Consider the following 13,036-nt stretch of genomic DNA (forward strand, 5'->3'; position numbering starts at 1 on the left):
ACTTCATATTTCATCTACATAATGAATATCAGGTGGCAGTGAGATAATGGTTAAAAAGACTGACTTTGGATTCAAGCAGTTCCAAATTCAGATCTAAGAGTTTTCACATCTGTGGGGCTCAGTTTCCCATATATAAACTGAAGGAATTGGGCTAGAGGAACCCTAGAGGCCCTTTGGGCTTCAACATCAATGCTAAAAGGAAGGTGACCACATCTGTGAGATGGCCAAGGGTTCACATACTTTCTGATGGGGGGTGATGTCATGGTCCACACATAGAGACCACCAGTGTAGGAGTTGGATGGGGCCTCACAGATTGTATCATTCATGCCTTTTCTTTTACAGAGCAAGAAACCAGGATTAAGTCTCAACCCTTCCCAATATCCTTCTTATGATGGCTATTAGTTATTAATTATGTATACCTTGCATTTCTCAAGAGAGAAGGGAAAAATGCATATTCAATGAATCTGGAAGAGATTGGGTAGGCTGATTGAAAGGTTTGCCAGTCATAATATATAGGCATACCCTTAAAATCAAATGAAAAGCAATAGATGTTTTAAACTGAGACAGACTTTAAGTAATTGAGAGAGGGCCTAGGAACATCAGCAGCATCATGGTCTTAAAACCTCATGGCCTGGAAATTCAGTATTTAAGAGACCCTCTGTGCAGAACAGCTGTTTGGTTCCACCTCTGATGACAACCCTTGTCTTTGCTTCTTAACATCTAATTCAGTAGAATCATCTCAGTGGGATAAAATGATTAAAGAGGTAAAACAAAACAAAACAAAACAAAACAAAAACCCACAGTGTGTAAAATTCTGTTAAATGTTTTTAAGGATGGAAAATATAAAAATCCATTGTATTTATCTTTTCTTTTCTTTTTTTTTTTTTTTTGTAGATTGTAGAGTGTCAGTATTATTAGCCATTGGTCATGAACCTTTAAGTTCCTGTTAATAATACCCTTGGGCTAATACACCTGTGGGATCCATTGTGCTATTGTTTTCTTTTGCTGTTATTTAATTTCAGTTGGCTGAAATTACTCATTAATCTTTTTTCTCTTTTTAATAGCAAGTTTTTTGGCACTACTATCATAGCTAATTGCTTTATTTCTGCATTTTTACTTTGCTTGGGTAGCCACAGCTGCTAAGTGAATTGGGATTTGAATATAAACATAAACCAGAAAGACTTTCACCAAGTAAGAACACTGGTAATGAAAGAAATATTTGTTATTAGTCATCACACAAATGATACACTTGTGCCACATCTATCAGGCATCATGTAGAGCACATTTTGGAGGTTGTTCATTGTTCACAACACATTTAGTATGGTTAGCATTTTCTAGCCCTTCACCAAGAACTTCTGGTTGTGTTTACCAAGGTAATGAATAGAGCTCTGAAATAATAGTTTGCAGATTAATACACATAGGACAAGTTCTCCAACCAAAGAATGTGCGCACATGTGCATACCATTGTGGAGAAAGCTGTAATGAAATGGGGCACCAGCAGATTTAACATCTAATTTTGTTGGTAGCTTGCCACCTGGCTTTGGGAAAGTTGTTTTCTCCCACTGTGGGCCTCAACTCACTCTTCACTTTTGTATAATAAATGTTGGGGCTACAAGATTTATGAAATATCTTCCAATTGTGAAACTGCAATGTCAACACTGCGATACAGACTGGTGGTATACCCCAACACCTAGAGTAGAACGTGGCATACAGTAGGTTTTCAAAATATTTATTTAATGAATTAATGACAGACTTGGGTTATATTGGTTGACTTTTTAGGACTACTTATTCATGTGCTATTTTTACCAAAAATAATATTGAGCATTCGTGTATTTGGAATTTGAGGGAGGGTATAGGGTAAACAAATGGCTTTATTACAAATGATTACATACCTTTGAGACAACATTTTTATGGTGCATTTTTAGACTGAAGCTTGCTGTATGTTTGGTCTGCTCTTATCACCTGAACTCAAGGATTGGGTTGGTCTTTATAATGATCCAAACCAGATTTAAGAAGTTAATTTTGCATGTCATTTGCCATGTGATTTCTTATCCCCAGAGTGAAAAGAGACAATCAGTTGATCAGTGTTTCCCAATATTCTGTTTGGACTGATTATTTCAACCTGTGTGCAATGGGGACCTAAACATTAATGAGATTGGCACACCCCATTTTAAGTGGGCATTATGCCAGTGTAACAGATGGGCCTTGAAATTGTCAGTTGATAGCTTGTGTATAAATCTCTAATATTGTCAAGTGGACAAAGTCTTTAACAAGAAATGTCAAAAATATTTGTCAGTTGGCTTCCAGATGCCTTACCCATGCATCATTACTCTGCCTCACCATTCTGTAGGTCTCTATAGACTCTTAATAGTCTCCAGAGAAATCACTGTTGAAGTATGTGGATGAAGTATTCCTTGGCAAAATACACCCAGATGACCAGCATTCTCTTCTGCCATTTCTCATCGTTCATTGACTGTTTCTTACCTCCATTACATACCTGCAGCCAGAATTATTTCTATTGAAACTTTATCACTTGCTGTTTTCTTCTTAGAAGGACTTTTATTTCACCTTCACTCAAGAAAGAGAATGAAAACCTCACACATAGTAGGTAATCAAGATATGTTTGCTCTCAGAGGGATGCTGCCTAATCTCTATAGCATGGTTATTCTCACATGGCTTCGACATATTGACTCATCATTTTTTTGTACTTTGAAATTTTTGTCATGTACTTTATTCTTCTTTCTTGTATAACTAATTTATTTCAGCCACCTAAGCCCTTTGTGGAAGTATAGCCCTCCTATTAGCCTGCCTATGAGATACTTGAACCTAGGCCTGATTATTTATAGTCTTTGCCCAAGACTAAACACTGAACACATTTGTTAACTGCCTTGTGATAATCTTGCTGCCTCATCAGGTCACTTAGGATCCTGTTTATGTTATCAGGATTGCTGATTGATGCCTTTCATTTGCCAAGTAAACTGGCTTTGTGGCCATGGAAAAAAGGTTTATTTCATCAAAATCATTCATATACTTATCAGGTATTAAATAAAACCTTCTAAGTTCCACACGCTGTTCTACATGCTGGAGATACAACATTGAACAAACGGACATAGCCTTAGACCTTGTGGAGCTTACATTCTGGTGGCAGTTTGAAACTGATATCCTCAGGAGAGACTTTGACCATTTTACAGTGAATACTCATTTATAATGATGAGTTGACTTTAGTATTGTCAACCAAAAAAAATTCTAAATGGCCAAGTGTTATTTTGTATAATAGATCATCAGTTACAAAAGATGAATAGTAAGAAAATAACGGGGCACACACAAAAAAGTCACAAATTCAGTTTATATCCAGCACTCTGGAAGAACATAGTGAATATATCGGGGGGGAAATCTATGTGAATTGGTAATTGATTTGACATATTAGCAAGGCTCTTTAAATTGTTAATTGTAAGGTAATACATTGTTGTTAACTAACCCAATCATTTATATTGTTTCTGTACATTCTAGTAAGAACCAAAGCTAGAGAATCTGAATATGCCTACATAGCCAATCAATTACACGGGTTAACCAGAATTAGGCTGGAATGTCAATATTGGTGGTTCTCCTCTCATTCGATTGTGTAATATAAGTCATATGGCCATATTATTGTCCAGACTAGGACAGTTTTTTGATGGTGAAATGGGGCACCCCAATATCAGGGATCTAAGTCCACCCAATTCTTGGCATTTTAAAGTAGCAAATTACCAGGCTACTTAGTGTATTTCCCCTCTTCCAAGTTCATCATCAAGCAGGTTCATTATAACTAGGTCAAATAATTTCTTATTAACACTTTCATGAAGTCCTTCTGTAGTTAAAACCTTTCCCACTTTGTGTATGTATTGGTGAGAGAGGCTAGACTCTTTCCTTCCTTCCTTCCTTCCTTCCTTCCTTCCTTCCTTCCTTCCTTCCTTCTTTCTTTTTTTTTAAAGGGGAGCAGTGTGAAGGCTTCTAGCCTTGTATTCATAAAACCTATGGGCTAGCTAACTGCCCAACCTCTTCTGTGCTCCCATTACACCTGTGATAATCTCTACCTTATGCCTTACAGTATCTTTTAAAATCATTTATGTTTCTATCACCTTTAATAAGCTCTATGCTTCTGTAGGGCAGAGATCATGTTTTATTCATACTTTAACCTCGCTGTGCCTGTGGTTGCTCATTTTTAAAATACAGATAATAATAGTACTAACCTAGAATCTTACAAAGATAAAATTAATTAAAACATTTGGAATTCTTATAATAGTGTCTGGCATATAAGAAGCTTTTAGTAATCCTAGCTCAATATTATTGTCATCATTATTTCTTATCATAGTGCCCACAGTCAATGTCATATATACAAAAACATGTATACTACATAGTATTAATTCATCAAACATTTATCAGCATTTCCTATATTGAAGACACCATACACTACCAAAATGAGTCAGGAGCCTATTTTTTAGTAAGGATGGAGAAGAGGAATGAGATATGCAGATAAATAATTATAATACAAAATAGAAGGTAATAAGTGATCTAAGATAGGTAAAGATACAGCAACATTGTTTTTTCTAACCGAGAACATTTTCAGATTGAAAGATTCAGGAAGACTGTGGGAGTGAGATGGAAGTGTAGTTGAATCTTGAGGAAAATATAAGATTTGCATATGTATACATTTGTGTTATTGGTGCAAGGAGGTGAAGATATTATAAGGATGACTATGTAAGTAAAAGTATGGAAAGGGAAAATCTTGAGGTTTGCTTACAATAATGGCAAATATTGTCTGCAAGTTAAGTTTGGAGAAGACTTGAAAGGTAGTTTGGATTCAGATAATACAAAGGTCTTGAATTTTTCATTTTTAATTTTGATTTTTGACTTTACACTAAATTTATTTCCCACTTAATAAAGCATCTGGGCTTGAAAAAACTGAATAAAAATAATGAAAATTCACGAAGTCAGAGGTTCTCCCTATTGCCATTCACTGTAGATAATGAGAAGGTGGCTATATAAAAAATCATCCTAGACCATTGGGTTCTGAGCTTGGGTCTGCTCAACTATGTGACTCTTATCAAGTCAAGTACTCTTCCTGCCTCTCCATTTGCAAAATGGTAAATATTAAGGGTGTATATAGATCATTCTAATGGTGTCTTCTTTCCTGAAACTTTTGAGAGGGGAAGAATATGTAATGGGTGCAGTGTTAGGACCGGAAATTATTTATCCCAATGAAATAGGTGATTGTTCCTAAGGAACAACTCTACTCTCACCCTTAATTCTACTTCCTAAACCTGTCAAATTTTAAAGAAACCCCGAGATTTGTGATTTTTCCAAATATTTGCTTGGGCATGCAATGGGAGAGCCTAAACACTAGTAGATGCTAGGTTGTGGCCTCTGCAACCCATACTGGAGTGTTTTAATTCCCCAGTGCTGAATGGAGGCAGGCTTTGCTGAGCCATAGCAGTTCAGCAGGAGTCCTCTGCTACTATATGTCCATGTTTGGCGGAACCCTCATGATTAATATTTGTAATCATGGCCCTAAGGCATTGGAAAATCCCAGTATGCTTTCTGAATCACCAGGAGACTGAATTATAGTCTGCCTCAGGTTTCTTGTTGGGAATCTATTTTACTGCATTTCAATGGTTTGACAATTGGGATTAGAAGTCTACTGTGGAGGGATCTTTGTGTAATCTGAAGTGTGTGATTAATCTGCACATCTCTCTCTTTAACCACTCCAGATAACAGAGTGTTCTAGGATCCTTTTTATGCCTGAAAATAAGACTTACACTTAAGGAGAGTATATTCTCTTAGGAGAATTTGGACTATTGGAAAAAAAAAGATAATAAGTACCTACTTTTTTTCCTATTAAACATTTTGCAGATTAACTGTAGTGTGGGCTTTAACAAATATTCTGTTAGCAAAGTAGTGCTTCAAGGGATTGTGGCTTTGCAACCCTTCCTTAGAACCTCATATAAGACAAACACTCTTCCTCTGCACTTTTATAAAAATGATTATGGGTACAGTGTTAAAGTGTGTATTATTAATAAGGTAACACCCCACCTCTGGGGACTTTGCTGCTTGGTAGATTGTTGAAAAGAAGCTAAAAAGAACACCTCACAAAGTCCTCAGTGGCTTTGTTGGGAGAACTTTAGAAGTGTTGGAGCCTGTTGATGGAACAGTTTTGAGGTCAAGGCCAAAGAGATCTTAGGGAAGGAAGCAAACTCCGAGTCTGAGTAGCAGAGAAGCGGGAGAATATTAACCTTTAGTACCTCCATGATGACACCCATCTCATCCCCAAACAAAACAAAAACAAATAGGAGAATGCAAAGAGAAATATAAAGTCAGGGGAAGTGGGTAGAGGAAGGGGAAGCATACATCTGGAAAGTTACTGCAGCAAGTAGGAAGAGAACTTCAAACTGTGACCACTAAATAGGATTCATGAATCTCCTCTTCTCTCCCTTCTGCTTCTGAATAAAGCCATGCCTAGCTCAGAGACCCTAGCCTCCTCTAAGGCTTCCGTAATCCATCCTGGAAAATCGTACGAAACTGATGCACAATCCCAATCCAATCCATTTTCTAGTTAGCAAAGGAAAATCCGGTCCGGCGTTTATTTTTAGCAGCGCTTCCCAGTGACCGAATGCTACAGCTCCTCAGCTAGGATAACTGAGGACCGTATTGGGGAGAGAGGCGAAGGGGGGCGGGGGAGCGGGAGGCGGCGAAAAGGGGAGGGGGGACGCCCTGCGCATGCGTGCCAGCGCCCATGCAAATCTGCTGTACATCCAGAGAGCAAAGTGGGATGATCTGTCACTACACCTGCAGCACCACGCTCGGAGGACAGCTCCTGCTGGCAGCTTCCAGACCCAGGTAAAAAAAAAAAAAAGAAAACAAAAAAATCTCAGCGGGCACCATGCATGCATTTCAATACCAGATACGCGTCGCAACCCATCCCCTGTAGAGGCAATCTGCTGCTGCTAAGTGTCCTTTGGTGCCTGATTGCAGCTTCAAGGTTTAAGAAATCCCATCTTTCAGGAAGCCTGAGGGGAAGGAAGGAAGTACAGGCGAAATCATCAGATTGGCTTCCCAGATTTGGGAATCTGAAGCGGGCCCACATCTTCCGGCCAACTTCCATTGAACTTCCAGCACTCGAAAGGGACCGAAATGGAGAGCAAAGGTATGTGGTTGTCCCCATCGGGGGACTTCCCGCTGGATGTGCGTGTGGCCAGGGCAGTCCTCAGCGAGGGGACTGCAGTGCTTGGGGAGCGAGCATCATACTAGGTCGATAGGAGGAGATGCTATGTCCGTTGCAGCACCAGGGGAGTGTGGCAGGAAGGCGACTTCTTTTTAACTCCCACAGCTTGGAAGACAGTGTTTAATACTCCATCAGTTGCGTAGTGAAGTGTGATGAGTTTTTTTTTTTTTTTCTTTTTGGGTGGGTGGGGGGAGAGTCTTTAGATGATGGGGGAGGAGAGATGTGTTGGTAAAGCAGTTTCTTTTCTGTAGAGTGGATGGGCTCAAATAATATATTTCATTTGCTTTAGGATTGCTGACAGGCATGTTTGTATCTGATATACAGTAATGCATTGCTATTAAAAAAATGTTTGGATTTCTTCACCCCCACCCCATAAAGATGGTATTTCTGGGCGTGTATGACCACATCCTACTGCATTTTGAATATATATCAGCAGAGAAATTGGGTCTATTTGAAACAGTGTGCGTTAGAACTGACCTCTAAGGAGAACAGTGTATCAGAGTACTGCTTGGCTCCCAAGCGTGATGCATTTACTAGTTCTGGACATGTATATATTAATATTCTCCTCATAAGCAAATCTGCATACTATACACATACGAACTGGTAAATGAACTATAAAAATCAACTTGTGATGCCATATTTAACAAACAAAATGACTATTACAATTGTAAGGCTGATTATCCTTCGGGTTTAACTCCATCTATGCAGGTTTCTTCCTCCTCCTCCTCCTCCCCCTCCTCCTCCTCCTCTTTCTCCTCCTCTTCCTCCTCCTCCTCCTCCTCCCCCTTCAAACACCCACCAGGTTGCAAGAACCTTGAGTGATGTGGTCAGATACCCAGTAGGAATATTGGATGTATTTAATTCTGGTGAAATCAGAAGAAATGATGTCAACTTTTATGAAACTATATTCATTACCCAGAACTCGAGAAGCTATATTTGAAACAAGGTTTTATTTTTAAACCAGGAATGTCAGTCATCGTGGCAATGTGCTCAGATCAGGGAATGGTGGGGGGTTACCTATTTCTGAGCTGACTAGTAAAAACAGAGTGTCGAACAATAGCAGGTATATGTTCAGTAAAGTATTTTAAGTATTTAATTAGAAGAGTTCAGTATTTGAACCTAGGAGAGCATTTACAGTATGAAAAGAACTGAATTAACATGGATTTACACTAGTTGGCGATTTTCAAATTAGACAGATTATCTTTAGGATTTGCTGATGGGCATTTCTATGTTCAATAATGATGTACCTACATGAGAGAGTCCATGTCTCTTACATAGATGAGGCATATATTTATTAACTCTTGTGTAATCCGTTTTTAAATGAGAAGCCAGTTTTAACTCATAGAGATCTGTAATATTCTAGTTGATTATTTCTGGAACATAAGTTAACAACAGAGAGTATCATTTTACTCTAAAGCAGTTTTTTTTTTTTTTTTTGCACTTAGATGACACCTGCTATTTGGTTATTAAACTTTATTTGGCAAGGGTTCTGAGTAACACTTTTGCTTCCAATTTATACACTAATTTTTGATCCATCATATATAGAGGATGTATCTCTTAGTGATTGTTTTTTACTTCCCTTCTTTGCCCATAAAATATGGTACATGTCACTCAAAGTGCCAGGTGGTTTATATCTCAGGTTGATAACAGTAGCGTTCTAGCCATTAAGTACTGCCAATCTTGGGAATTTGGAATGGAGAAAGAATCTCAGAAATGTATCTGAGAAGAATCAGGCCAGAAGTTGTATGCCAATCCAGATAGCAGTGATACAGGCATGATTCACAGCATTGACCCAAAGGCAATGAAGAATTTTGCCTTTATTGTGGTCGTTTTGCAGTGGTACCAAATTGCTTCAGGCACAAGACACAGTGAAAGTCCTTTTGCATTTAGTTCTTAGACTTCCTGTAAAAAACCGAATTAACCAGGTAGTGATCATATTAAGAATGGCTAATTACTTACACATTAGCCTCACTTTCTAAGTTGAGGCAAATGGCACAGGAAAAATGGTAGCTAACTTGAAATTTTTATTATAGAAGAAAAAAAAGTATATTGAGAGAAGTATATCCATATCTCATTCTAATTGATGCATCTTTCATACTTTATGCTCTCATGCACAAACTTCCTTCCCCCGCAGATTTAAATCTAATTCTAGGAAGACATTCCCAAATGTAAGTACATATAATTTTCTTTTCTATTGGAAACTCTTTTAACGTAGATTCAAAGAGTGTTACTGCATGATTCAGTTGAGGGTTCAAGAGTTCTTCATTTCAGAAAAAAAATCTAATGGCCCGATTAATCTTGAATCTTGTTGCCAGCATTTGACAACCTTCACATTACCTCCAGCATTTGAAAACCTTTCTTAGAACACTTGTCCAGAGTCTCTAGCAGAACATCAGGTTACAAATAGGATAAATTTTTTTTGCTTCCTTATTACTTTGCATCACTTCCTATCATCCAGGGTAAGGAGGAGAGGAAAATAAATCAATTGACCTAGCAACCAATCATGATCTAATTTCAGTGATTTTTATGCACCATGATAATTAATATTGCCTCAAAGATTTGGGTTGGTTCACAGTCTGACCAGCTTTGACAGAATTTACAGTTCACAGTGGTTCACAAACTTTGCTACACATTAGAATCATCTGGCATGCTTTTTAAACATCCTCATGCCTGGCCAAATCCCTACCACTGACATTAGAATGTTGAGGTGTAAGAGAGGCACAGCTATTTTTTAAAGATGCCAGGTGCAGCAATGTTTGGGCACCACTAATTTAGATTCTTGATAATCAAAATGTGACTTGAAGACTAGCTTTTTAGAAGTACAGAATCTGGATTTTTATTCTAGGCTTACTGGACCAGAATCTGATTTTTAACAACATCCCCAGGTAATGTACATGCCCATTAAAGTTTGAGAAGCCTTGATTTAGAGTGACACAAGAGGTTCTCTGTCCCTCTCTCTCATCTTCTTTTTGCCTTTTTCTGCCTGCACCACATCTTTTCTTTGTCTAGCTAGGTTCTAAACCTCAGGCTGGCATATTAGAAACACCTGTGGAGCATTTAAAGCATAAAGATGCTTAGGGCACACCTCTAGACATTCTGATTTAATTGGTTCCGGAGTGGAACCTGGGTGTAGGTATTTTTGAAAAGCTCCCCGGTGATGCTAATAGCTAGCCGGAATTAACCACTGGTCTAGGTCTTTGCTATTCAAGGTGTGGCCAATAGACAAGCAGCATTAGCATCATCTGGGAACTTTTTAGAAATTCAGAACGCCAGGCCCTACCCTAGACTTACTGAATCAACATGCATTTCAGTAAAATCTGCTGGTCATTTGCATGCACATTAAAGTGGGAGAAGCACAGGTCTAGGTCTTTGGGAACTGATTGTATCTAAGACTGCCACCTCCGTATAGAGGATGTGATATCCTCTAATCAGTACGGAAGCTCCTGGATATGTGGTCATGTTATAGGTCTTTGGTTGCTTTTGGAAAGAATGGGAATGAGATGGAAAAGACATTGCTTGTTTTATGGTTAGATCAGAAAATGGATTCACTTTTAAATACCCTCTCTGCTCTTCCTCAAGCCATTTAACTTTCAACTCCCGATTATCTTTGAACACTTATTCTGTAGGTCCATTCTGAGCTTCTGACAATATCCTGGCATTAACCCAGGGTAGTGTGATATTAGACTGCTTAAATCAAGGTATGTCTTAGAGTGAATATTGCCTTAACCTCTTCCCATGGGCCTATGGCCCTGTTTAACTCCTTTGAGATTTATTTGATGTGCCCCTTGCTCCACAAAATCTTCCCTGACCTCCCTGCCATCTACTTGGTATTTTGTTGGCATACTTTATGTGACCTAAGTATTGTTTGTCTCCCACATAATGCATTTCCTACAATCAGCATTGCAATCTTTGTGTTCTTTATTTAAACAAGTATTTACTGAATACCTGCTATATTCTCAATGTGCCTGCTTCTGAGACTAAAAGAAAACTAAGATGCAGTCCCCAGTCTTAAAGATCTCCTTCTCATGACTCCACTAATAACCTTCTGCAGGCATCATCTGAACTTCTTACACTCCTGCAGCTACCCAGCTGCCTGCTTCAGCTAAAACATTTTTGTTTACCATAGCGGAGTTCTGGTTACATATGTTGGCCTGAATGGCCTGACTTAGTTTGCCATGCCACGTTCATGCATTCAGTAGATAGTAAATCAAGAGAGGTGAAAGATGTTTGGGTACCAGAAACATCAGTTTGATTCCAGAACATAGAAGGCAGTGACCTGACCTGCTTTCTCTGTAGAGAACTGCACATGTATTCCCAGTGAAGTTTCAACTCTCCTCTGGGTTTCACATCAACCATTAGAGTCGAACCAGGGGCATGAACCAATATATTTAAGGCACAGAACAGTTGTTTCTCTGAAACCAGAGTGACTCACTTTGTAGGAGAGAAGGGAAATGTATCTGTAGTAACTAGTTGAGCAGATCTGGGAAGTGATTTTAAGAAAAGCTATTTCATGCTTTAAAAAAAAATCCCAAACTCTGAGGCCATTGTGGTGGGATAGGTAAAATATAATGCAGTAAAAAACATAACAATAGAAGAGGCATTGGGCAGGAGATCCTTTTTGCTACCCCAGCTCTAATAAGTAACCTTGGGCAAATCATTTTCTCTCTTCTGAGTCTCATGATTCTTACATTGTAAAGGGAGTTCATTTCATTGAATTCAAAAGGTTTACTTAGTTGCTGCATTGTTCCAAGAGCATTGTTAAATGCAGGGTATGGGGATATAAATAGTGCATTGACTTGCCCTCTAGGAGCTTCCTTCTGTTCTGAAGACACATGAACAGACTCAGGAGCTGTTTATTTCCAACATCGTATGTCTTTTCCTTATTCATTTTTCAGTGCTGGTGGTTGCCCAGAGGCTAGAGTATAAAGTCTTACAGTGATTAATGGCCTCTATAGGGACACTTGACATTCCACAGCAGCAGTTCCTACCTTTTGTTCCCCTTTTGGTTTATCTAAACAAAATTATTGTGTGGGGAAAACATCTGAACTCAAGCTAAGTATCTATTCTAAAAGCGGTCTGGCTGACCAGCTACCTTGCCAGTAACCTACTGTCTGATTTAGGTGCTTATTGTGAGGTGTGTTAGCATCAGGAATGAGTCCAGAGGTGGCAGCAAGCAGTGCCACCCCTTACCTCTGTCTCTATGCCTTTAAGCTTCTGAAGTACTGACCCTATTAGGTATGCTGTCTTGTACCCATTACATGGACCAGTAGTGGTAAATTGGATTTTCTGACTTGTCACATTTTAACTGCCGCAAATAACATTCATGAGACACTTTGTATTCTTTCCAGGGGCTTTTAAGACATATCATCTCCCTTCAAACCCTGTGATTAGGCATTTTAACTTCATTTTATAGATTGCAAAAACAGAGGCTCAGAAAGACTAAGTGACTTAGGCAACTCATCTTTGTTTCTCTGTGAAATAAGAATTACTGTACCCACCCCAAACCCCGCACTATAATATCATGATTATGAAATTAAACGCATACCAGTAAAGCATGCAGAGTTCTGTAGAATCACACTTAGTCTTTTGTTATTATTAGATGTGTTTGTCTTTTCCCTAGAATGTGAGATCCTGGAGGGAAGGAATTGGTCCTTTGCTACCTTTGTAGTTTTAGAAGCAAGTGTGTCGCATGGATACTCAACAAATCTTCCCCGTTGATTTCTGCAAAGGCCTTAATTTACTAAAAGGGATTTCTTCTGTGCTTAGTCTATATTTCTA

At 38.6% G+C, this 13,036-nt stretch overlaps 1 protein-coding gene across 1 annotated transcript in view; it reads left to right on the forward strand.

The window, feature by feature from the left end:
* Positions 1 to 6,742: 6,742 nt before the first annotated feature.
* Positions 6,743 to 13,036, forward strand: part of FGF12 (fibroblast growth factor 12) — a 560,417-nt gene continuing 554,123 nt past the window's right edge. Inside the window, exons 1-2 of the mRNA XM_019463519.2 lie at positions 6,743 to 6,873; positions 7,039 to 7,180. Coding sequence (XP_019319064.1) covers positions 7,168 to 7,180 — 13 coding nt within the window. The 5' untranslated portion in view covers positions 6,743 to 6,873; positions 7,039 to 7,167. The remainder of the gene's footprint in view (positions 6,874 to 7,038; positions 7,181 to 13,036) is intronic.

Source organism: Panthera pardus, unplaced genomic scaffold (assembly GCF_024362965.1).
Source record: "Panthera pardus isolate Hobbes unplaced genomic scaffold, ASM2436296v1 HiC_scaffold_16, whole genome shotgun sequence".
Taxonomy (NCBI): Eukaryota; Metazoa; Chordata; class Mammalia; order Carnivora; family Felidae; genus Panthera; species Panthera pardus.